The sequence below is a fragment of the Petaurus breviceps genome, unplaced genomic scaffold, assembly GCF_028583685.1.
Source record: "Petaurus breviceps papuanus isolate PSGF00001 unplaced genomic scaffold, PetGlider_PUasm1.0 90919, whole genome shotgun sequence".
Classification (NCBI taxonomy): Eukaryota; Metazoa; Chordata; class Mammalia; order Diprotodontia; family Petauridae; genus Petaurus; species Petaurus breviceps.
The window spans coordinates 23,028,100-23,052,188 of NW_027187378.1; the positions used below are offsets into that span (position 1 = coordinate 23,028,100).

General features: G+C 39.1%; 1 protein-coding gene and 1 pseudogene across 1 annotated transcript in view; both read right to left on the reverse strand.

Moving 5' to 3' along the window:
• The window catches only part of ACOXL (acyl-CoA oxidase like), a 553,504-nt gene that overhangs the window by 170,138 nt on the left and 359,277 nt on the right, over positions 1 to 24,089 (reverse strand). The window contains exon 13 of the mRNA XM_069075565.1: positions 11,456 to 11,545. Within this exon, the coding sequence (XP_068931666.1) occupies positions 11,456 to 11,545 (90 nt within the window). The remainder of the gene's footprint in view (positions 1 to 11,455; positions 11,546 to 24,089) is intronic.
• On the reverse strand, positions 3,494 to 4,643 carry LOC138151802 (non-histone chromosomal protein HMG-17 pseudogene; annotated as a pseudogene).

Genomic DNA, 24,089 nt, shown 5'->3' on the forward strand with positions numbered 1-24,089 from the left:
TGTGTGTGTGTGTGTGTGTGTGTGTGTGTGTGTGTGTGTGTGTGTGTATGAGAGGGGTCTCTACTTGAAGCATTTCTAGCTTGGTAGAACCCTCTGGCTTGCATTCCACTGGCATAGCCTTGGGAGCCTAGAATCACCTTTACTCCATGAAGAGATACTTCAGAAGGATTTACTGATGGAAAATACTTCACATTATTGTGAATAGCACTTAGATCTTTTTTTTTTAAACTGGACCTGATGTCAATGGTATGAGGAGTTTCTTGTGAGGAACTCTATAAATGTAAATCAGCACACTCTGTCATTTGTCACATCTTAAACAATTATCTGGGACACTGAGACATTAAGTGATTTGCCCAAGGTCACATAACCTGTTCTAAGCAGCACTTGAACCAAGACCTTCCTGCTACCAAGGGTGACCCTTTCTCCATGATACCATGCTGCCTTTCACTCAAATCATTACAAAGCTTAATCAGAAAAGTGAGGAAAGAGAAATAGGGAAAGTCATCACAAAATGTGTGAACAATTATGAGTAAATGAGATGAGGAAAAAATAACAAAATCCTAAGGAAAATTCACCAAATGTGGATGCACCTCCTATTATAATGAAGATGAGTCAGGAGATCAATAGTAGTGTGAGTACTGTAGGTTTGTATTGCCTAGACTATTTCATAGAATAGCAAGCCCAGATTTTTGGATGGGTAGGGGAAGAAAATATGTATCTATATAGCACCTACTATAAGCCTGTCATTGTTTTGGGTGATTTATAAATATTATCTTGTTTGATCCTCACAACCCTGTAAGGTAGGTGCTTCCTCATTTTATAGTTGAAGAAACTGAGGCAAAGAGAGGTTAAGTGTCTTGCCCCAAGGCCACATAGCCAGTAACTGTCCAAGGCCATATTTGAACTCAGGTCTTTCTGACTCCAGAACCAGCAATCTATCCATTGTACCACCTACCTAGCTGCTCCTAGAGATTCCCTCTACACATAAATGACAAATGGTCATCCAGCCTTTGAAGACCTCCAGTGAATGAGAACTCACTACCTCCCATGGCCACCCATTATCTTTTCTGATAGTTCTAATAGTTAAGAAAATTTTTCTTAACTCAAACCTAAACTTGTCTCTTAATAACTTGCACTATTTGCTTCTAGTTCTGGAGGGAATTAGGGTTTGGCGGGGAGGGAGGGAAGTAAATATAGCAAGTCTATCTAATATTGTTTTCTTGTGTCAGCCTTTCCAATACTTGAAGATAATTATGCTATAAGCTGTCTCTTCTCCTGGCTAAGCATCTTCAATTATTTCAACCAATATTCCAAAGTCATGAGCTAAGGACTTTATCACACTGGTTGATCTCCTTTGGATTCACTCCAACTTATCAATCAAATTCCTTCTTTAAAATGTGTTGTACAAAAAATATTCATAGCAGCTCTTTTTGTGGTGACTAAAAATTAGAAATCAAAGGGATACCCATCAACTGGGGAATGGTTAAAAAAAACCATAGTATATGACTCTAATGGAATTATTGTGCTATAAAAAATGACAAGCAGAATGATTTCAGAAAAACCTGGAAAGACTTACATGAATGCAAAGTGAATGATTTAGCTATTCTCAGCAATACAAGGATCCAAGACAATCCCAAAGAATTAATGATGAAGCATACTATCCACCTCTAGAGAAAGAACTGATATTGTTTGAATACAGAGTGAAGCATGCTATTTTTCACTTTCTTTCTTTTGTTCTTTTTCTTTTATTGGAGTCTTCTTATACAAAATGATTAATATGGAAGTGTTTTACATGATTGCACATGTATAACCTATATATAATTACTCACAATCTCAGGGAGGAGGGAGTGAAAGAAGGGAGGAAAAGATAAAGTTTGGAACTCACAACTTTAAAAAAAACCCAAATGTTAAAAATAGTTTTAACATGTAATTGGGGAAACATAAAATATATTAAATAAGAAAAAAGCTCCAAACTTGAAAAATAATGTGTTGTACAAAATAAAATATAATACATCAAATGTGCTCTTATCAGGGTAGAGTACAATTCCTTATTCCTGGCCACCATGTTTCTCTTAATTCAATCTAAGATTGCACTAAAATTTTTGTCTGCTGAATCATATTGAATTGATGGTCCACTAAAACCCCTAGATCTTTTTCAAAGCAACTGCTATCTAGCCATGCCTCACTCATCTGATACCAACCAAGTTGATTTGAAATCAAGGTTAAGATTGAATATTTAGTCTTATTCAATTACATTTTTTTTTTAACATTTGACCCCAGTGTGATAGCCTGACAAAATATTTTTTAATCTTGTCTGCCATCCAGTATGTTAGCTATCCTTCCTAGAACCCAAAGTTTATTTTATTTTTAGAATTCAAAGTTGACTCTTTCTTTTTTTGGAGGCAATTAGGGTTAAGTGACTTGCTCAGGATCACACAGCTAATAAGTCTCACTCAGATCCTACTGACTCCAGGGCTGGTGCTCTATCAACTGCTCTATCTAGCTTCCCCCAAAGTTGACTGTTTCTAAGCATCAATAGTAAGGTTAGAGCCCAACAGGTTTACAAGGAGCTAACACAATTTTACAAAGTTCAGCCATTTAAGATGAATATTTGACTGAAGCATTAAGCCAGGGAATAAATTGAATCAAAGCATAAAGTTCTTTTTTTTTTTTTGCCTTTTGGAGGGAGGTTGGGGTTAAGTAACTTGCCCAAGGTTACACAGCTAGTTTTTTTGTGTGTGGGTGTTAAGTGTCTGAGGCTGGAACCAAACTCAGGTCCTCCTGACTCCAGGGCCAGCACTTTACTCACTGTGCCACTTAGCCACCCCAAAGCATAAAGTTCTACAGAGCATCAAATGAAACCCAGCGAGCTGTGGCTTCTATATTTGTAGTTTCGTGCAGGCCAAAATTTCCCAATTTCTTCTTCTAGACCATGGGTTCCCAAAGTGGGCAATACCAGCCCTGGAGGGTGCTGGAATGATCCAGAGGGTGATAGTAGCCTCAGGTGCAATTGTGGGGTGTTAAATAAAAATGAGGGTACAGTGGAGGCATAAGGAAAGAAGAAAAGATAAGAAAATTTTGAAAAACTGTCCATATATGTTTCATTTGTTGTGTAAAAGAGTTAAAGTCATAGTGGTTACATTATTTTCCAAATAAACACACAAAATTTAAGTTATAACTGATCAGTGGTCAAGTTAGCCAACAGATCTTAACAAGTAAGTATTGGTAGTATGGCACATTGTCAGGAAGTCCAGTATGCATCAGCAGAAATATGTGCATGTAATGACTTTTTATAATACAATACTATACAATTACATGATGCAATATTACATCATCAAAATTTCAATGCAGAAAAAACCACAAACTTACAATAAATTATTACATTTAAGATGCACAATTTTAAAATATATATATATTTTTTTTGAAATGACACAAATTTTAAAAACATTAAAGGGTTAAAGAAAGTAGATTTCCAGGGGAGTGCTGAGTAATGTTTTTTTTCCAAGCCAAACTGTATCCAGCTTTACTAAAGATACTTTTCATAAACAATCATGGTAATTCAGGCAGGACATGGGCTATGATCGGCAACAACTTTCACACTCCCCTCCTCCATGGACTACCAAAAACATAAAGTCACTATAAAACCCAATTCAGAGTCTTTATTTTACACTTTAAACAGGGAAAGTTTAGAGTGAGGGTGTACACTTTCACATTGAGCGTATGTTGTGTAACAACTTTTCATGAGCCTACCCTAACTTTGAGGAAATGAAATAAAAACTGCAGAATTCTTAATTGGAAAAGATCCCCAATATGAAAGGAACTTTGGCTCTTTTGGGGAGGCCTCCTCAGGGCCATAATTCAAGTCCAGATCACCTGAAAGACTGGTATCCAACACAATTGATTTGGGGATAGGAGAAAGGAGGGAAGTAGGGGCAGGTCCTGATAGGCCCCTGGGTTTGGAGGAGTCAAGCTAATGCTTATGGCAGACAGGGAAGAAGTACAAATTTTTTAAGTTATCCACTCCTACCCCCACCAGACAAGCTGAGGGTATCAGTGTTCATATCCATGTATCTGGGGTGTGTGTGCGTGTGTGAACCTCCTCTTGGTATTCAAGAGAAGTCCTCTCAAAAACCAGAAGGGGAAGAAATCCCCATCCATTTCAGCCCAACTTCTGAGACATCCTATCTGTAATATCTGCCCCATTCCCCCAAAACAACAACAAAGCGTTCTGTGTGCTAACAACATAGCTTTAAAAAAAAGTAAAACAAAATTCTGCATTTTTATAAAACTTGATAAAAAATAGCATTTCAAACTGTACAGTCACCAGAAGTACACAGTTATCAAAAATTCACACAATTCACTTGGCATCTCCTGAACCTTCAGCTTTCTGTGCCTGGTCTGTTTTGGCATCTCCATTCTCTGCAGGGTTGTTCCCATCCTTACTGGAGTCAGCCTTTCCCTTTTTCCCTTTAGGTAACTTCTCTCCTTTCTTTGCAGGTGCCTTTTTGGGTTTGGGTTCTGGCTTTGGAGGAGCAGGTTTAGCAGATAACCGCGCCAATGTCCTCTGTAGTTCGTCCTTCACCTTGGTCTTGTCTCCGTTAGCATTGCCTTCTGCCTTTCTCTTGGGCATGGTGGTGATGGTGGAGGGGCAGGAGCAATGACAGCAGCAGAGTCTGGGCGTGGGTTGCAGCGGTGGCGGGGGCCGGTCGGGGGGTCGCTCCTGTCTCCTCTTCCTCACACTGCTTGAGTAATTTTTTTTTTTTAAAGAGGGCAGTAAGCCAAATAAGTTTGGGTTCCTCTGTTCTAGACAAAGAAAGTGATCTAAGTATCTTCATTTAATTCCTTCAATACCCGCAATGTTCAAGTTATTGTGTTTAGATGCAGAGAGGGATCAAAAGCTAAATAAGAAAAATTACCTATGGGGAGCTTACAAACTTGTAAGTGAAACAAGACATGGACACAAATAACAATGATAAAAGTAATATAGCCACCTTGGCATAGGGCAAGAATTATTTCATTTTTGTCTTTATATCTAATCAATCTTTTTCAATTGCCTTATCAGTTAGTTTGCCATAAAAACAACAGCAACAAACCAACACAATACCCATAGCAAACAAGAGGACTCCATGCTACGGTGAGCAGGGTCTGATTTGTTATAATAAGCGATGGGCCTTGAAATATTATAGCAGGACTCTGTACGTTTTCAATGTAATTTAGCTATGAGGTGTTTAATGATGTCATTGGATAAGGGGGCAACATTTTTTGGGGTTATACCTTTATGTGACAAAAAGCTTGTACAGAAGCAAATTGAATCTTTAATCTTACTTTAGCCACTTGGGCAACTTGGAAATTGAACTCCTGACAAAGTAGATAGTATCTGAGAATAAGATTTGAATAGCCAAATCATAGCTTGAAAAGCAGGAATGGTTGGTTTCTGACCAGGGATGGAATATTGTAATGGGAATGCAAATTTGGAAGATCTTCCCTGCCCCTAGGCTAAAGTGCACCTGAAGCCTGGGGTGGGAGGCTTGTTTTTCAGTAGATACTTCTTGATTGGCCAGTGAGTCAATAAGGTTGTTACATTCTCTGAGCCAGGAGAAGGCTATATAAGGCTGATGTGTAGCTTTGTTTTGGGACTCACTTTGAGAAGTGTTCTGTGATTTGATCTGAATTATGGGAAGCCGTTATTGAGAGTCCCCCGGCTTTGAAAAACCCAGATGTGGAAACCCAGATGTTGACTGGGTATGGATGTAATGGTTGGACAGTTTGGAAAGCTGTCTACTTGATATGTTAATGTCTTGATAATTCTGTCTGTATATTTTGAAGTTTGGGGTGCTGACCTTTTTCCCCTGAACAAGGTAAATGATATATGTCTGACTGATTAAAGTAAGCTTGTTAACCCATTTTGAGTTGCTTTCCTTTAACAAAGCAGATCCAAGAACCTGTGGTGGCGGCAAACCCTGAGGACATTTGGGGTACTTGCTGCTACAAATATACCTTCCTTACAAAGGATATATTTTCTGGGAATCTTGAACATTTAATTAAAAGGGTAGTAAAGTCAAAGGCATGGGGAAATGAAAAGACAGACTACACATATATCCCAAGTTATATTCAGTGAAGTAAGAAGAAGAATAGTTGAGACACTCAGAATTTCAAAGAGGAAAAAATCTAAGAAAGAAGACAAGTAAAACTCACAGTCTCACATGTTTATACACAAATATTCAAAGCTTAGGCAAAAAGCAAGAGGAATAATGAATCTTAATGCAAGAAGGCAAATTTGCCCCTATTGGTTTCACTAAGATTTGGTAAAATGAAACTGCCCTACAGCTCTGGAAGGGTAACCCTTATTTAAAAAAATAGATAAAAGGTTGTGGGTAGCACTCTATGTTAGTATGGTATTTTCTTGACAAGAAAGCTAGGGAACCAGTCCAGGCAAGCATGGTTTTAAAGAGTACTGGGATGAAAGTTGATGGAGGGAGAAACCCAAAAGATTATACCACTGCTTTTACAAAGGATGAGAAGGTAGAGAAATTCTGTGAAGAAATCAATAAGACCATCCAAATTAAACCAAAATATACCTTAATATCTGGTGATTCCAATGCAAATATGGGCACAGGAGATAACGGTGAAAATATGTTGGAAAACGTGATTCAGCAATAAGAAAAGGGGGAAAAAATCATTCCAATAGCTTCTGGATTGTCCCACAGCCAAATGTCTATAAATCATGAATACTTTCTTTAATAGGAGGCATGAGACCTGGTAACCACTAAAAAAGTCACAAAAAATGAAACTGATTACATTCCAACAGGAAACAATTGATTACTGATTTGAGGGTCATTTTTCAATTTACTATCTGTGTATAGTCAGACTACCAACCTGTTAAAGCAAAATAAGAATTATAGATTAGAAGAATAAAAGTGAGATTAGGTTTACACTTGAGGCAACTCAAATGACCTATTTAAATGATTTATGGATGCAAAAAATGAGAACTGGATAAAAGAACACACATTGACACTGACTACCATCATATCTTATGAAAGTTTAACTGACATAATCATTACAACAATGAGCTTCAAAGAACTAGAGGCCTTAGTCAGAATACACATGATCTCCTTTCCAAATTGGAAGACGAACCACAAAGGATTACATAAAATATCCGCTAATTTGTAACACTTTAGAGAGGAGGATGATAAAAGATCATGAATGGTTTTGTCTCATAAACAGTGAGTAGCTATAGAGGGGACCAACAAAGCAAAATCATTCTAAGGGCATTTATGAGAAAGAGAACAAAGACATGACAAATTATAAAAAAAACAACTTCTACAACAAATCCTTTTCTCTATCAGTAACAGTGGTCGTCTAGCATTTGAACTCTTACTATCATAGTCCCTGATTTTCTACCTGATGAAATGGAAATAATACTGAAGAAAACAAAGCTGAGAAGAGTAGCAGGATGGGACCAATTAAACCCAGAGAAGGTCCACTCTGGTTTTTTTTGTTTGTTTGTTTTTGGGTTTTTTTTGCCTTTTGGCGGGCAATTGGGGTTAAGTAACTTGCCCAAGGTTACACGGCTAGTTTTTTTATTTTTGTGTGGGTGTTAAGTGTCTGGGGCTGGAACCGAACTCAGGTCCTCCTGACTCCGGGGCCAACGTTTTACTCACTGCGCCACCTAGCCGCCACCTAGCCGCCCCCTCCCCCCCCCCCAGAAGGTCCACTCTGGAAGAAAAGTCATTTTGTGGATCTAGAAGAATGGCTTCTCCAAATATTTTAAACTAAAGAAGTGGGAGGAAACCAGAGGTTTGGATAAAATTTGACATTATCTTTACAGAAAAGTGATTGAGAGATAATTGATAACCATATTCAGCCATATACCTACTTTAAAATCTCTACATAATTTTTATGAGAATAATCAACTCAAGCATATAGAGCAGATTTGAGAAATGGGACAGAGAAGCTTATAATATACAGAAGAGATCCTTATATAGTCCCCTAATTACTTCTGAGAATGGAGAATAAAATCCCACTATGTTTACTGTTTGTAGATTGATTCAGTAGAGAACACCACCATGCAGGTTCCCCAATGAGGTGTTTGCCATACATGTCAAAAATCATACAAGATTCCTTGAAAAAATGGCATGACAGAGATATCTTTCTTACACAACTCTCTGACTCTTAATGTAAAGCAATAAATAAATAAAGAGACATGCTTGCCAAAGGTGTTTGCCATCGTCACAGGGCATAGCCAGTGTGGAGTCCCAAGGGAAGAGGGATTTCCTCTAGATGGTGAGGTACTCCCATTGCTCCTATTTGTGGATCTAATATTGACTGCATCAAGCCCCAGAATAGCACAGAGCCTCCAAAAAGCTATCCAGAATTACCCCAAGAGGCAGCCAGTGTGGCACAGCAAACAGAGGGCCGAGCTTGCAGTCAGGAAGATAGGAATTCATGTCGTGTCTCTGGCCCAGATTAGCTGTATGAGCATGGTAAGTTCTATAAATCTCTCACCGTCCATAGGAACTCTTTAAGATTACTGGTTATTGATGAATTGCTCATTGTATGAGCAGAGGGAGTATCCATACCAGGAAATTCCTATATGAATGAAATCACATATATCAACAAAAAATACTAATTTCAAGAGGTTGACCTAATTGTTCCATCTTATCCAACAAGAATTTTATTAAGCAATTAGTATGTATATCACTATGCTGGAGATAAGAGGACAAAATAAATAAGAAAAATATGAAAATGAAAATCCACTCTGGAAAAACCAAGTGGATAAAGAATGCCTGTTGTCCAGACTATAGTTTGCAATTGGATGGAGAGCATATCAAGCAGACCCATCAGTATTTTGGATGGACACTGCTCATAAGCTGGGCCCAGAATTGAAGAGGGGGAGAGACTGCCTTTAGAAAATTGTTCAATGCTTTAAATAAAACTAAGCCTTTCCATGTCAGCCAGTCAACAACTGTACATTAAATACTCCTCCTACTAAGCATGGAGGATACAAAGAAAGCTAAAAAATAGTCCCTACCCATAAGGAGCTTACATTCTAATAGAAGAGACAACATAAATGAGTACACAAAAAATACATACAGAGTTGATGTAAGGCATCTGAGGAGTAAGAAGCTTCAGTAGCTGGGGCAACTGGCTACTGCAAATGATAGACCCTTGGGCTGACAGGTCTTAAAGGAACCCAGAGAAATTAAGGTCAGGGCATCCTAGTTATGATAGCCAGCCAGGGAAAAAACATAGCAACAAGACATAGTGTGCTGCATTTGAGGAAATGTGAATAGGTCAATGCTGCTGGTTCATAAAGTATATGGAAGAGATTAAAGTCTAGGACTGGAAATATAGGAAGGGGGCATGATTATAAACAAAATGTCAACCAAAAGACTTGATCTGGGAGTTAATAGGCAGCCACTAGAGTTCTGAGCAAGAAGGTGACATGGACAGATCTACATGGGAAGAAATTAATTTGAAGCCCACCTAAGACACTTATTAGCTGCATCACCCTTGGAAAGTCAATAGATAGTAGATTTAGAACAAAAAAGAACCTTTAAGTCAAGTCAATAAGCATTTATCAAGCACTTACTATGTGCCGGGCATTATGCGAAGCACTAGGGATATAAAGAAAGGCAAACGAGTCCCTGTCTTCAAGAAGCTTACAGTCTAATGGGGGAAATAGCGTGCAAATGACTATGCACAAACAAGACACATACAGTGCAAATGGAGGGTAATCTCAGAGGGAAGGCACTAAGATTAAGAAGAACTAGGAGAGGCACAGAAGGAAGGTAGGACCTTAGCTGAGAAGAGCTATCTAAAACAATCCCCTCATTTTATAGATGAGAAAGATTAAACAATTTCCCTTAGGTCACTGGAAGAGAAAGGATATGAACCTAGGTCCTCAGATTCTAAATACTGTACTCTGTCTACTACAACTCACCGATAACCTTTCTCAACCTGTTTTCTCATCTATAAAATGGGAAGAATAGTAATTGTAGGACTTACCTCATAGGCTTATTGTGAGGCTCAAATAAGATACATTTGTAAAGTACTTTACAAAGTTAAAGCACTACATAAAGGTTAGTTATTATTATCATTGTTAATAATAATAATGATAATTTAACATAAAAGTGCTTTTCTTTTCTTATTCTTTTTCTTTTTAACCTTAATCCACACACAATCTATCCACTACCCATTTTCTACTTTCTAGGCCTTGAAGCTCACCTAGACATATATATATATATATATAGATATAGATATAGATAGATAGATAGATAGATAGATAGATAGATAGATAGATAGATAGATAGATAGATATTCTATATATGGGAGCATTACTTGGTTTTCTTCTCTCCTTTAGCCCAGAGTCCAAATCATTTTTGCTTTCCCACCACATCTCAGTAATTACAAAATGCCATCACAGTGGTTCAAAGAGAAGACTTCCAGTACTTTCTGTTGCTTTCCCAGGCCCCTACATATAACGTCAATATTTCAGGCAGGGTGAGTTTTCCCCAGTTTTTCTCTGGGTTTTCTTTTCATGCTAGTGGTAAGAATGGCTTAGGCTAGGACTCTGATCACATTGAAAGGCCATTTCATGATGACCATGAACCAGAGCTTTACAACACAAACATCCAATTTAGGCATCATGGCGCCTCACTAGCTTCTCATCACAATTCACAACGTCATAAATCCAAGCTCAGTTACTGTAATGCATCAGTCACAGAGCAATTGGATCACAGATGCAGAACTGGAAAGGACATTCAAAGTCCATCTAATCTACTCTCTCATTTTACTGATGAAAAAAAAAAACATGGAGACCCTGGGGTTTACCCAAAATCATTCACAGGGAGACTGGCAGAGGTAGGATTCAAACCCAGATCCTTTGATTCTAAGTCCAGCATTCTTTTCCAGGACCCTATACTTCCTAAAGTCATGTTTATTCATGAACTCTTGTCTTCACAGATAAAGCAGCTCCACACAGGTCAAATTGTCACAAATTCTGAATTAATTCAGGCCAAATTAATGAAGCTTTTTTTTTTTTTTTAAAAACAGTAGCTCCCTCTGGAAGCTAAATTCACTTGGTTTTGCCACTAGGGAACCAATTAGTAGTTTACTGTTTCTGTGTATGTAACTGAGCTCTAATCACCTTGCAGAAGTGCCTGACAAACTCTCAGGGAATTATTTTGGTGCCCAGAGAATGTGCCTGGAGATGCAGCACAAGCAGTTTTCCCAACACAAGTGGATCTAATTCAACATCAAAAGATCAGCTGGAAGAGAACAGCCCTAATCCACCATCACATACTGTAAAAATCAAATGGTGCTTGGGCTAGAACTTGCCAAGCGCAATGACAAAATCCCAGAGAGATGAAACACAAGAAATGCCTCTGGTCTGGGGAACTCTTTGTTCTCAAGTTGGACAACTTATGAGAAATGAGCACTGTTTGAACCTTACCTGTAGCATGACCACATTGTCTCCTTCAAAGGTCACAAACACGTCTGAGTCACATTTTAAGCCTGAGATCCGGTTTTCCATCATGTAGCCCTTTTCCAGAAGAAAAAGAAAACAAATATGTCCTTGGTTACATATGTGCTCAGTTTATTCATTAGACTGGGGTTCTGTACATATCATTTCCCAGATTTATTTTTGAGACTACCACCTTTATTACTGACTATGTTAGATTTGGAAATCATTAATCCATATTGTAAAGGATATCACCAGAGAAGCTTATGGAGAGAAAAGAAGGTGGGGTAGCCAGGTGGTAATAACAAGGGATGAATGACCTTCCTGCTGCTCATCATACATGACACTCTATGTTTTTTGTACAAGTTCTCCCCTAGGCCAAGAATGCCCACCCTGCCGCCCCTGATTCTTAGAATCCCTATTTTCTTTCAAAGCACGGCTCATATATCACCTACCTGAGGCCTTTCCTTATCTTCTTGTTGTTAGTACCATTACCCTTATGATCTTACTGTTTATTTTATACATATTTCCAGTTTATTTATCTGGATACATTTTATATCTAGGCAGGCAGGTGACTCAGTGGAGATAGTGCTGGGTCTGGAGTCAAGAAGACCTGAGTTCAAATTCAGTTTTAGATGCTAGCTGTGTGACCTTGGGCAAGTCTCTTAACCTCTGTTTGCCTTAATCCACTAGAGAAGGAAACAGCAAACTACCCTAGTATCTTTGCCGAGAAAACTTGTGCCATTATGGTCCATAGGATCAGGAAGAGTTGGACACAACTGAACATACAGGCTATATCTCTCCATTATCATCCCAGTAGAATATAAGTTCCTAGAAGGTAGGGCATATTTGTTGTCTTTGTTTCCAGAGTGCCTGGCACATAGGAGGCTTCTTGAATTGAACCGATGGACATTTGGTGGAGTATCCACACAAGGTCCAAGGATGAGAGAATTAGAAGACAGCCTTAAATACCTATGGTGGACTTCCAGTGGAGAATATGTGGGAAGACCTGAACCAGAGTCAAACAGGAAAAAACCTATGGATGGATTGGAAGAAGGATCCACAAGGGTGAAATCATAATATTAATTCACACAAATAACTCAAAAATTTGATAAATATTTTTCATCCTTTCCTGAAAACACTAATTCCCATGAATATAGAAATGTCAGGGAATGTGTATTCATAGGATCATAGATCAAGATCTGGAAGGGGCCCCAAAGGTCATCTAGTCCAATTCACTCATTTTACATAGGAGCAAATGGGGATCTAGAGAAATTATGTGACTTCCCCACAGGCGGTAAGGTCACACAGGTGGTAAGGCCTGGGGGCGGGGGAAACTTGTGGTCTTGAGACCACATGGGACCCTCTAGGTCCTCAAGTGAAGCCCTTTGATTGCAGGGATTTGTTACGTGAAATTTGGATTCAGTCAAAGGGCTGCACTAAGGACCTAGAGAGTCCCATGTGGCCTCAAGGCTGCAAGTTCTCCACCCCTGCCCTAGGGTAGAGCCAGGATTCAAACTCATGACTCCAGGTACATTAGGAAAGTTCATCACTCTTTCCACTGAGCCATAATTCCTCCCTATCCTTCTAACCACAGAAGAGGAGTGCCACTTCCGGAGGAATTCTTGGGACAATTAATAGGAAAAGAAGAGAAAGCAGCTAAGTTGCATATAAGCATCATTAAAGAAAATTCACTGAACCCCAGCAACGCTCTTGATATAATACTGGCATTTCTGCAAACACTGATTTCAGCTCCAAGCTTCTTGAAATAAACAAGAAAGTTGCTGGGAGCCGCTGTGCTCTATGTTTATATTTTCAAGACATTTTAGGGGCAGCATCAGCAATCCAAATAAAAGCAGTGTTTGTAACAAGAAAAAAAAAGACTATGAACTTTGGTCCTGAAGACCCTCTTCCAGAGTCTGTTCCTCTCCCTCCCCTTCTAAGTGTTCCATATCTTCCTCCTATCAAAATCTGATATCCCAATAAGATGTAAGAGACCATTGATAACTTAGGGTGAATTTCAGCCACAGCCCTCTCTCTCCAAGATGTCTGTATTCTATGCCTTAACTCTGGTTATAGACTTGAAAATTTCTATTACAAAGTCCATAGTTACTTTGCATTCATCATCTCACATGATAAAGGCAGTAAGATTTAAAGACCACTGACTCAAGTCAAAGAACCCAAATTCAAATCCTATTTCTGCATCTTATTAGTTGTGTGATCTTGAGCTAGTGCTTCCCCTTCTGGGGGCCTTCCCTCATTTGTGGAATGGGAGACTGGATTAAAACAGAGGTGTCAGACATAATGTCCAGCTTGCAACAGCGCCAAGTGCATTGTGAACCACCTTCAAATGTAACTGGTAAATATTTAACAAAATAAATAAAAATGTAAAGAAACATACGCAACATTGCATTTTAAAACTAAAGCACTATATAAACTGCAGGGATCTTTATGTATGAATTAGTGGTCTCTCCATTTTTATCTGACTTTGGCACCAATGGACTAGATGATGTCGAAAGTTTTTTTCCAGCTTTAAATCCTGTGATCTGCACAACAAAATTATGGTATGAGTAGTGCATGCGTTAATCCTATTTTAGAAAGTAGGAAACTGATTCTTCCTTTGTTAATGTAATAAGAATGTAAATTTTAAAGATCTTCCCTGCCCCTAGGCTAATGTGCACCTGAAGCCTGGGGTGGGGGAGGCTTGTTTTTCAGTAGCTACTTCTTGATTGGCCAGTGAGTCAATAAGGTTGTTACATTCGCTGAGCCAGGAGAAGGCTATATAAGCCCTGATGTGTAGCTTTGTTTTGGGACTCACTTTGAGAAGTGTTCTGTGATTTGATCTGAATTCTGGGAAGCCATTGTTGAGAGTCCCCCGGCTTTGAAAAACCCAGAATGTGGAAACCCAGATGTTGACTGGGTATGGATGTAATGGTTGGACAGTTTGGAAATCTGTCTACTTGATGTTTCTGTCTTGATAATTATGCCTGTATACTTTGAGGTTCAGGGTGCTGACCTTTTCTCCTGAACAAGGTAAACGATATATGTCTGACTGATTAAAGTAAGCTTGTTAACCCATTTTGAGTTGCTTTCCTTTAACAAAGCAGATCCAAGAACCTGTGGTAGCAGCAAACCCTGAGGACGCCCTTGGGGTGCTTGCCGCTACACATGCGTTAATCCTATTTTAGAAAGTAGGAAACTGATTCTTCCTTTGTTGAGTAAGAGAAGATTAAAAGTCTTTACCAAGGTCATATAGCTGTTCGTTCAGTCACTTCAGTTGTGTCCAACTCTTCATGACCCCATTCGGGGTTTTCTTAGTAAAGACACTGGAGTGATTTACTATTTCCTTCTTCAGCTCATTTTACAGATGATGAGTTGAGGGTCACACAACTAGTAAGTTGTATGAGGCTGGATTTGAACTCACAAAGATGAGTCTTCCTGACTCCAGGCTCAGCATTCTACCCACTGTGCCACCCAGCTGCCCAGAACTTACAGTCAGGACTTTTGACTCCAAACACAGTGTTTTTTCCACTGTATTACACCTATCTGCCTTATTAAGCACCTACTGTGTGCCCATACAATATCTAGTCTGCCACCAGGATTCCTTCCTATTCTGTAAATCCCACCCCACCCCCCCTCTGCCATAATGATATTTCTCTTCACATAACACTTTGTTTTGAACTACTCTGATGTACTTGTAATTGCCTAACCTCGCTACTAGACAGTAAGCTCCAGGAGGATGGGGATCATGTTATATAAAATTCACATCTCTCAGGACATAGCACAGTAGGTACTTAATAACTTTGCTCTGCCGATAGGAATGCAGCTATCTTCATAAAATGGACAAACAGTGATCCCCAGCTCGACATCACTTAATTCTGTTTTATTCCAAATGACCAAAATGGGGCAAGATAAACCAAGAATTCATATAGTATGTTCTCAATAATAATAATCCCTTATATGTATATGCTAATTTATAGCTCACAAAATACTCCAGATACATTATTTAATTCAATCCTCACAACAGCCCTGTCAGGTAGACATAGTAAGGATTATCTCTATTTTCAAAAGGCAAAAACTGAAGCTGAAAGATTAAGCCTAAGGTTAGTAAGTAGTAGAATCTAGGCTTCAGACTAGGTCTTCTCCCTATACGGATGCCTTTTCTACACATATTTTTGCTTCCTCCAAAGTACTATCAAGTATTTGAGAGAGTTATTTTGGAGGACAGAGGGCCCTTTCTCCAACCATAAAATCATACCGGGGGCTACCTAATATACCAACCTTCAATATTCAAATGAACTCATGTTTGCTGGCTCTGATTCATACATGACCTATGGAAGCTGCTACAAAGAGGGCAGCATTAAGAGCAATGGGCAGAAGATTCAGAGATGTAGATTTAGGCCATTAGTAAGGAAAAACTGCTAAGTAAAATGTTTACCAGTAGAATGAGCTGCCTTGGGAGGTAGAGGCAGGGTGACCTCCCTCTCATTAGAAGTCCTCAAGCAAAGACTGGATTCACTACTTGTCAGGACGCCATTGAGAGGATTCCTGGTGAAGTACAGATTGGCCTATATGGCCCAGAAGTTCAAAGGATCATGGGATTTTAGAGTTGGAATGCTCTTATAGACCACTTACTCTATAGGTAAGGAAATTCAATTCCAGAGAATGAAGAGACTAGCCAAGATGAAGCAAGTGGAAAATGCGAGGGCTGGGACTCAAACCCAGCTCCTCTGAATCTAAAGCTAAGGATTATTCCACTAAGCCATGCATCCTTTCACTGGGCTATCACCAGTCACTTGACTTTTGTCTTGCCATTGGATTCCGGTGATTCTGGAGGAGAGAGTGAGGCTGATGCCTTTGCACAACTCTGCCTCACTTAAATCTAATTCACTTGCAAGTCAAACATCACCCTCTTGATGTCATGGGACCTCACTGAAAATGAAAGATCAACAACAATAGCAACATCCTCTCAATTTTCAGTCTGTCATCCCGAGGAACCAAAATCCTTCTTCTAGATTCCTTGCTGTTTATAGAGCTCTAGAAATTGGTAGCCTGCTAAATCGTACATTCAAACTGATTCTGTCTTACTGTACCATGGCCCCAGTCACCTTTCATATCCTTGAATTACCCTCATTTTACAGATGAGAAACTAGGTCTTAAGTTCAGTGACTTGTGCCCAATCACACAATTAGTGGTAGAGGTGAGACTCTAAGTCAGGTCTTCTAACTCCAAGACTTTGTGTTCTTTCAACCATATCACATTTGTCAGAGACTGTCCTCTAATTTAATGTTTAAAATTATTTTTATATCCTTTGACTTTGTTAAGGCTCTTCTTAGGTTAATTAGAGAAAGGTGAGCCAAGCTCACTAGTCTTTAAAATGACTATCTATCTAAAAGGACAGCTTAATGATTGGTTAATGACTGATTGATGCCAAGACAGAAAAAAAATTCTCTGGAAACAGTAATGAGTAAGAAAATCATTTTTCTTTTGTAGAACATTTCATCAGAAATCTGAGATTCTACTCCTTTCCTAGAATGAGTAAGCTCGAGTTGGCTGTCTTGGTTCCAAAATCTGACAGAAGCCACATGACTCTCTTACAACAGATTTTCAACCTACAGTGAAGCTAGTTCTTAGTGTAGACAAACACCTTTGACATGTTGGAAGAAATGAAGTTCACAAAATGCTAAAAACATTAGAAGTAATTGAAAGTGAAAGAACAACCCTCCCCCTCAAAAAAACTAAAAACTCACATGAAGCATGGCTGGCATGCCACTTTCAATCTTTCATAACTAGTTAAGAGATTTATTTTTGACCCAATTTTCATAAAGCATGTCAAATGTGCTTGCCCCATTTTTGAGAACTAAATCCTTGGCAAGTCTGAAGTTTCCAGTTTTAAAATTAACCAGACTCAGAGTACATGGTGTCATGGAATGAGTCTTGGGTTAGAAAGCAGAGGACCAGGGCTACAATTCCAGCTGTGTGATTTTGAGGAACTACTCCTCCTCTCTGAACCTCAGTGTCCCAACCTGCAAAATCAGGGGATTGGCCTAGATGTGTTCTGAGTCTCCTCTGGCTCTAATATTCGATGACACCGGGAGTAGGAAGAGGGACAATCATCTTAACCTTTTATTTGATTGGTTGTTTTTAAAGATTCATACATATAAGTGTATTTCTTTCACCCACAAGAATCAGGCCAGTCCAGTAATTCATTAGCTTTTTCTGTATTTATCTTCCAGAGGATATTAAGCAAGGAGAGAAAAATAAAAACTTATGGGGAACTTTTGATCTGTGTTCAAATATCTGAGTGACTTTCAGAGGCGAAGAGAGCTTAGACGTGTTCTCCTTGGCCTCAGAAGGCAAAAGTAGGAACAACTGGGCAAAGTCACACAAGGATAAATTTCTGTTTGATGTAATGAAATTCTTCCTAGCAGTTAAAACTTCCTAAGTGTAATGAGCTGCCTTGGGAGGTGGTGTTTCCCCCTCGCCAGACAGCGTCAATCACCAAGGTCACTAGATGACCTCTTGCTGGCAGTGGTGAAGAATGGATTCTTGCAAGACTGACTGTCTTCATTTTTTTTTAATGTTCTGAGGCCTAAGTTTTGGGTTTCTTACTTTTCCATGACAATAATACAAGAGTTTGTTTGTTTGCTTTTAAGAAAGTTTCTCTATAAAGCACCGGCCCTGGAGTCAGGAGGACCTGAGTTCAAATTTGACCTCAGATGCTTAACACAAAAACTAGCCGTGTGACCTTGGGCAAGTCGCTTAACCCCGATTGCCCTCCAAAAGACAAAAAAAAAAGTTTCTCTGAAATATTTTAAAATTCAACAATTATTTTCAAATTAGGCAGTTCACCACCGTCCATGCTGTTCCTCATATTCCTTTTCTCCATAGTCACACAGTAGTATAAAACTTTGCTTTTAAAGAGTTTCCTTAGGAATTCCAAAGGTAGATGTAAAAATGAAGTAACTTGAGAAAAGTGGCACGATGCTCTGGTTTTTTTTTGGTGGTTGGAAATAATTGGGGTTAAGTGATTTGCCCAGGGTCACACAGCTAGTAAGTGTCTGAGGTCACATTTGAACTCAGGTCCTCCTGACTCTAGGACTCCACCCACTACACCACCTAGTCGCTGCTTCTTATATCCCTTCCCCCCACTGTCACATATAAGGTAGTGCATGGCTTTGCTTTTAGAGAGTTCCCTTAAGAATTCCACAGAGCAAAGGTAGAAAAGTTGTGTGAAAGTGAAGTATCCTAAGAAAAGTGGCATGATGCTGTTTCCGGGTAACATGTGGTGAAAGATCTCCCATAAGAGCCTAGGATCTTGGAGGCAGAGTCTAGTTCTGATGGGAGGGGGAGAAGAAGGGTGCGAGGGGGATAAAAAGGGCGTTTAGAATGTAAGTAGCAGACATGCTTGGAAGTGATGTGGTGATTTCTAGTAAGATAAGACAAAAGCTTTCCTACTAGGGCCCAGTATCACAGGAACAGAACCAACAGTCAGAAATGGAATCAATCAATAAACATTTATTAAGCGCCTACTATGTGCTAGCATATGTATTAAGCATTATAGGAAAATGCTAAAAAAAAAAAAAAAAGAATGAGCTGTCTCAATGCTGTGCTTAAAGAGGCCAGATGTGTTTGTAAGATCTTCTAGAAAGTCACAGTAAGGCCAGAGGGACTATTTCTATAATGCCTTAAATTTATAAAGTACTGTATGTACATTATCTTATCTGATCCCAATAGTAATCCCAGGATATAGATAATGCAAGTATCACTAGCCTCATTTTACAGATGAGTAAACTGAGACTTGGCAGCGTCAAGCGACTCACCCAACGTCACCCAGCTAGTAAATGGCAGCTCTGAGACTTGAGCAAAGGTCTCCTGTTTCAGAGTTTGCTACTGTTTCCATTACACAGGAGACTGAGCATTGGAAAAATGAAGGAAGTACATTTTATTCTTAGTTAAAATCAGTTTAGGGAATGGCATCAACTATAGAGTAATTATCACATCCTGAAATTGAGTAATCCTAACACATTTGCTAAGGTTCATAGGCAGCATGCCTAAAAAATCTGCTCAACTGAATGTTTCTATGACTATTTCTGCTCATTTCACAAGCATAGAGGTTTAGATACTTCTGAGAAACTCCTGAAACACTGCACAGATAAAACAACACTCAGAGACCAGGCTAAACTTCCCTAAAGACTCGAGGATTGGGTTTTTCTTCCTAAGGGTCAGTAGGTTTCAAGATGAGCTCATTGAAATCTGGCATAGATGTTATATGTGAAAAAGTGGTCTCTTTAACATATAACTTCTATGCCTGCTATCAGCTAGCTCATCTTGAAATCAGTCAGAAATGGAAGTCTTAAAATGACTTGGGTCATTAGAGTAGAAAAGGCTTTTCTAGGGAAGATATGCTACTTCCATTATGGAATATTTCATCACTCCCTGGCCAGAGACTTCTCTTGGAGGCAGGGTAGTGGAATCAACTTTGAATCCAGAGACCTGGCTTCAGGTTTCTGCTCTGTCGCCGATGAGCTGCACGGCCTCAGATAAGACATTTAGTTTGTCTGGGCTGCAGGTTTTCCACATGTAAAATGAAGCCACTGGATTTTATGATCTCTAAGCTTCCTATTAGCGCTAACATTTTATATGTTATAGGAGTCAATTAGCTTCTGCAAGAAAATGGCTTGCACATGTGAGGTAAAGATGCTTTGTTAGAGCATGGGATCCTGGTAGGTAATATATTTCCAAAGTATACTGTTGGATACCATTTAAAATAATACAGAATCAAAAAAAAAAACCTTCAGAGTTGGATTGGGACATCAGTGCCCAGCTAGTCCAACTCATACCTGAACAGAAATTCCCTCTCCAACAGGTCTACCAAGTGGTTATCTAGCCATGCCTTAAAGACTTCTAGTGAAGAGGATCCCCCAAAAGACTTTTCTATTCTACAGTACCTCTAATCATTAGGCAGGCAGTTTTTCCTTGTATCAGGTCTTTTTATAACTTCTGCCCTTTGCTGCTAATTTTTCCCTATGGGAACAAGTATAGTTTCCGTTATAGAGCAGGTTAATTCTCTCTCTCAGCTTCACGTCGTTGACTTCTTTTAAGCAGGCAATTCATGTCTGCATCCAAGTCACTGAAAAATATATTAAGAAGCACAGGACCAGGCACAAGTTCGTGGAACCTCCACTGGAATGATAGCTGATAACAAACCCCTAATGACAACTCATTGGGTCTAACCAGTCAACTAGTTCTAAATTTTTTTTTTTGGAGGGGGGAAGGCAGGGCAATTGGGGTTAAGTGACTTATCCAAGGTCACACAGCTAATAAGTGTAAAGTGTTTGAGGTTGGATTTGAACTCAGGTCCTCCTGACTCCAGGGCCAGTGCTCTACTCACTGTGCCACCTAGCCATCCTAGTTCTGAATAATTTTAATTATTCTATTATCTAGCTCACTTCTCTTCATCTTTTTCACAATAGCAAGAGAGACTATCAAATGCTTTGTTATGATCTAGAAAAGTAATACTAATTATGATGTTATTGTTATTCAGTCATCTCCACTCTTTGTGACTTCATTTTGGGGTTTTCTTGGCAAAGATACTGGAGGGGTTTGCCATTTCCTTCTCCAGTTCATTTTACAGATGAGGAAACGGAGGCAAATGAGGTTAAGTGACTTGCTCAGGGTCACACAGCTAGTACATATCTGATCCTGGATCTTTCTCAGATATTTCTGACTCTGGGTCAGCACTCTATCCACTGCACCACCTACCTGCCCTACTAATAATAATAGCTAACATTTATAGAGCCATTTAACATTTGCTAAGCACTTTGCACATTATCTCATTTAGCCCAACTACAACCCTGGGAGGTAATCACTATTTTAATATAATATTACTAATATAAACTTTCTCCATTTTAAAGATCAGCAAACTTGGGGCAGCTAGGTGGTGCAGTGAATAGAGCACCGTCCCTGGAGTCAGGAGGACCTGAGTTCAAATCCAACCTCAGACACAACACAAAAAACTAGCCGTGTGACCTTGGGCAAGTTGCTCAACCCTAATTGCCCTGCCTTTCCCCCTCCAAAAAAAAAAAAAAAAAGATTAGCAAACTGAGGATAAGAGAGGTCAAGAAACTTGGCCAGGGTCACAATGCTAATAAAAGTCTGAAGCAGAATCTGAACTCAGGTCTTCCTGATTCCAAGTCCAACACTCTCCTTTCTATGCCACCTGGCAGCCTTCAGTATGCTAATCATAACATTTGTTTTACATCAGTTCATTTGAGCCCCATAACAACCCTATAGAGAGGCTATTATTTTTCCCACCTTACAAATGAGGAAACTAAGCCTCAGAGAGGCTATGTGACCCACCCAGATTACACAGCTAGTAACTTGATTCCAAATTCAGGACTTTCTAGCTCTAATCATATTATAGACCTCTTCATAGTAGAACAGCAAATTCTGTTCTCACCCCTATTTCAAAGGGACTTTTCCCCCCTCCCTGCCAAGTACAACACACTAACATTTTCACTTAGTTTCTGTTTAATGCATGTAAGTCCTGTAATTGTATCAAAAATAACCAGGGGAAGAAAACCCTGTTTGTGGATCAAAAGATATAAAGTCAGCAGCCTGGTTGCCAAATCACACACATCCCTCTCTTCTGCTGCAGCTGAAGATTCAGAAAATATACATACTATGCCAACTGATTTAAGGTCTAAATGCATCCAATTCTCCTGAAATACTTCACTTGCAGTACTTTTAGCTGAGGTTGGTGCTAATTTCCAGGATGAGGTATTCTGCATTAGTCATAGTTGTTTCAAATAGAAAAGACCAGTTAGATCACTGAGTTCATTACCGTGCCAGGGTACAGGAGTTCCTCCCCGAGGGAGGATCTCATACTTCCCCTGTTCAATAGCTTGTAGGTATTGAACCAGATTCTCATCCAATGGAAATCAACACGGATTTCTCATGGGTTTACAATAAGATAATTTAACCTACAATATGTCATGAATTAAAGTGGAAATTTTATTTTTTCAAGGTCTAGTGTGGTGTTATTGGACCCTGGGCTTGCATGAATGAAGTGCTGAGGCACCAGTTGTTAGTGAAGAAGGGAGCCAACTCATCTCTGGAGTTAAAACTACATGTCTATGAAAGGCAAGTAAACTCTCAGTCTGTGGGAACCATTTTTCAAAGTCATCTTTCCAGGGCATTAAACAGTATCTGAGGTTTTAGTTGCATGCTTCAATTATAAGTATTCTCACAATTTGTTCTTCTCAAATGGTGTCCCGGTTGAAAGAACCTGCTTACCCCTGTGGGGAAAAAAAAAAGAAGTGTCTGTATGTGATAGAGGGAGAAACACGCTTCATCCAAGAAAGAACAACATTTTCCATTAACTTCCTTTGCTTCTAATAAAAAAGAAAATGTGGGATGAACAGAAGAAACTAAAAGTTTGGCATTTCTCAAGCCAATAGGATTCTGATGTGTAATGCAACCTAGAATCTGATTGCAGCATAATAAAGAGCATATATGGTAGGCTATGTTATTTTACTTCTTTTCCTTCTGGAATATATCTAGCCTCTTAGCAACTAATTGTGAATGTCACTGAGGTCATGTCCTATTTCAATGGAATCTCTATAAAACATATATTATGTCTCAAAATTTGTCCACTGAAAGTTTAATATTTTCCTGCTGTTTTTAACATCTACACATTTTAAGCGTTTGATTACATTTAATAAATGTATCAGAACAAATTTAAAACAGGTGCTATATATAGCATTAGCCTTTTGTTTTAACACAAATTGGAGAAGGATTTTGTTCATTTCCAGTGACAATCTGGAAGGCAAGGGCAAGAGTGAATGGGCATTTAGCTCTGCCACTAAAGAAGGCAGTGACATGTGATAGAGGGAAGGCCTGCCTTGGCTTGAAGAAGAGAGCCATTCAATAGCTGCTTTTAACACATTACTTGCTTTATAATAAGGGCAAATCACTTAACCTCTGAGTGCCACAAGCATTTCTCTAAAATCATAAATTACAAATGGGCTATAAATCTGCTTTGAAAAAAATGCATGTATATTATTTTTTTTAAATAAAAAAAAAGAAACAGCAACCAATAAGGAATGGGATAAGTTCAAGAAATTTTCAATTTATACCCCAATGTCCCTATTTTTTATCTCTTTTAAAGACATTAGCCTGAGTGAGTACCCCAAAGTGCAATGACCACACAATTTTTGTAGGGTTTGCATAAAATTCATCATGAGGACTATCGTTTGATTTTTGGACCTCTTGACATCTTTAGACCTCAATTAATGACTGGAGAGAAAGGATTCAGTGAAATGGTGGGGGAAGATGGGGAGCTCAGAAATGAGAGATTTTCTCACACAAGGACTCTTTCTCTGTTATTACTCCTCATGTTTGAGGGTACGTTCACAAACACCAACACCACAAAGTGTTATTTATAACGATTGTTGGGCAAGATGAAAAGGAATAAGAAAAGGATCTCTCTTCATGTGTTGCTTTCATTGTCTTTGTGGATCACCAATCCTTTCTCTTCTCCAAAGCTCACAGCCGAGGACAGGCCTAGGCATGCTTGTGTGTGTGTGTGTGTGTGTGTGTGTGTGTGTGTGTGTGTGTGTGT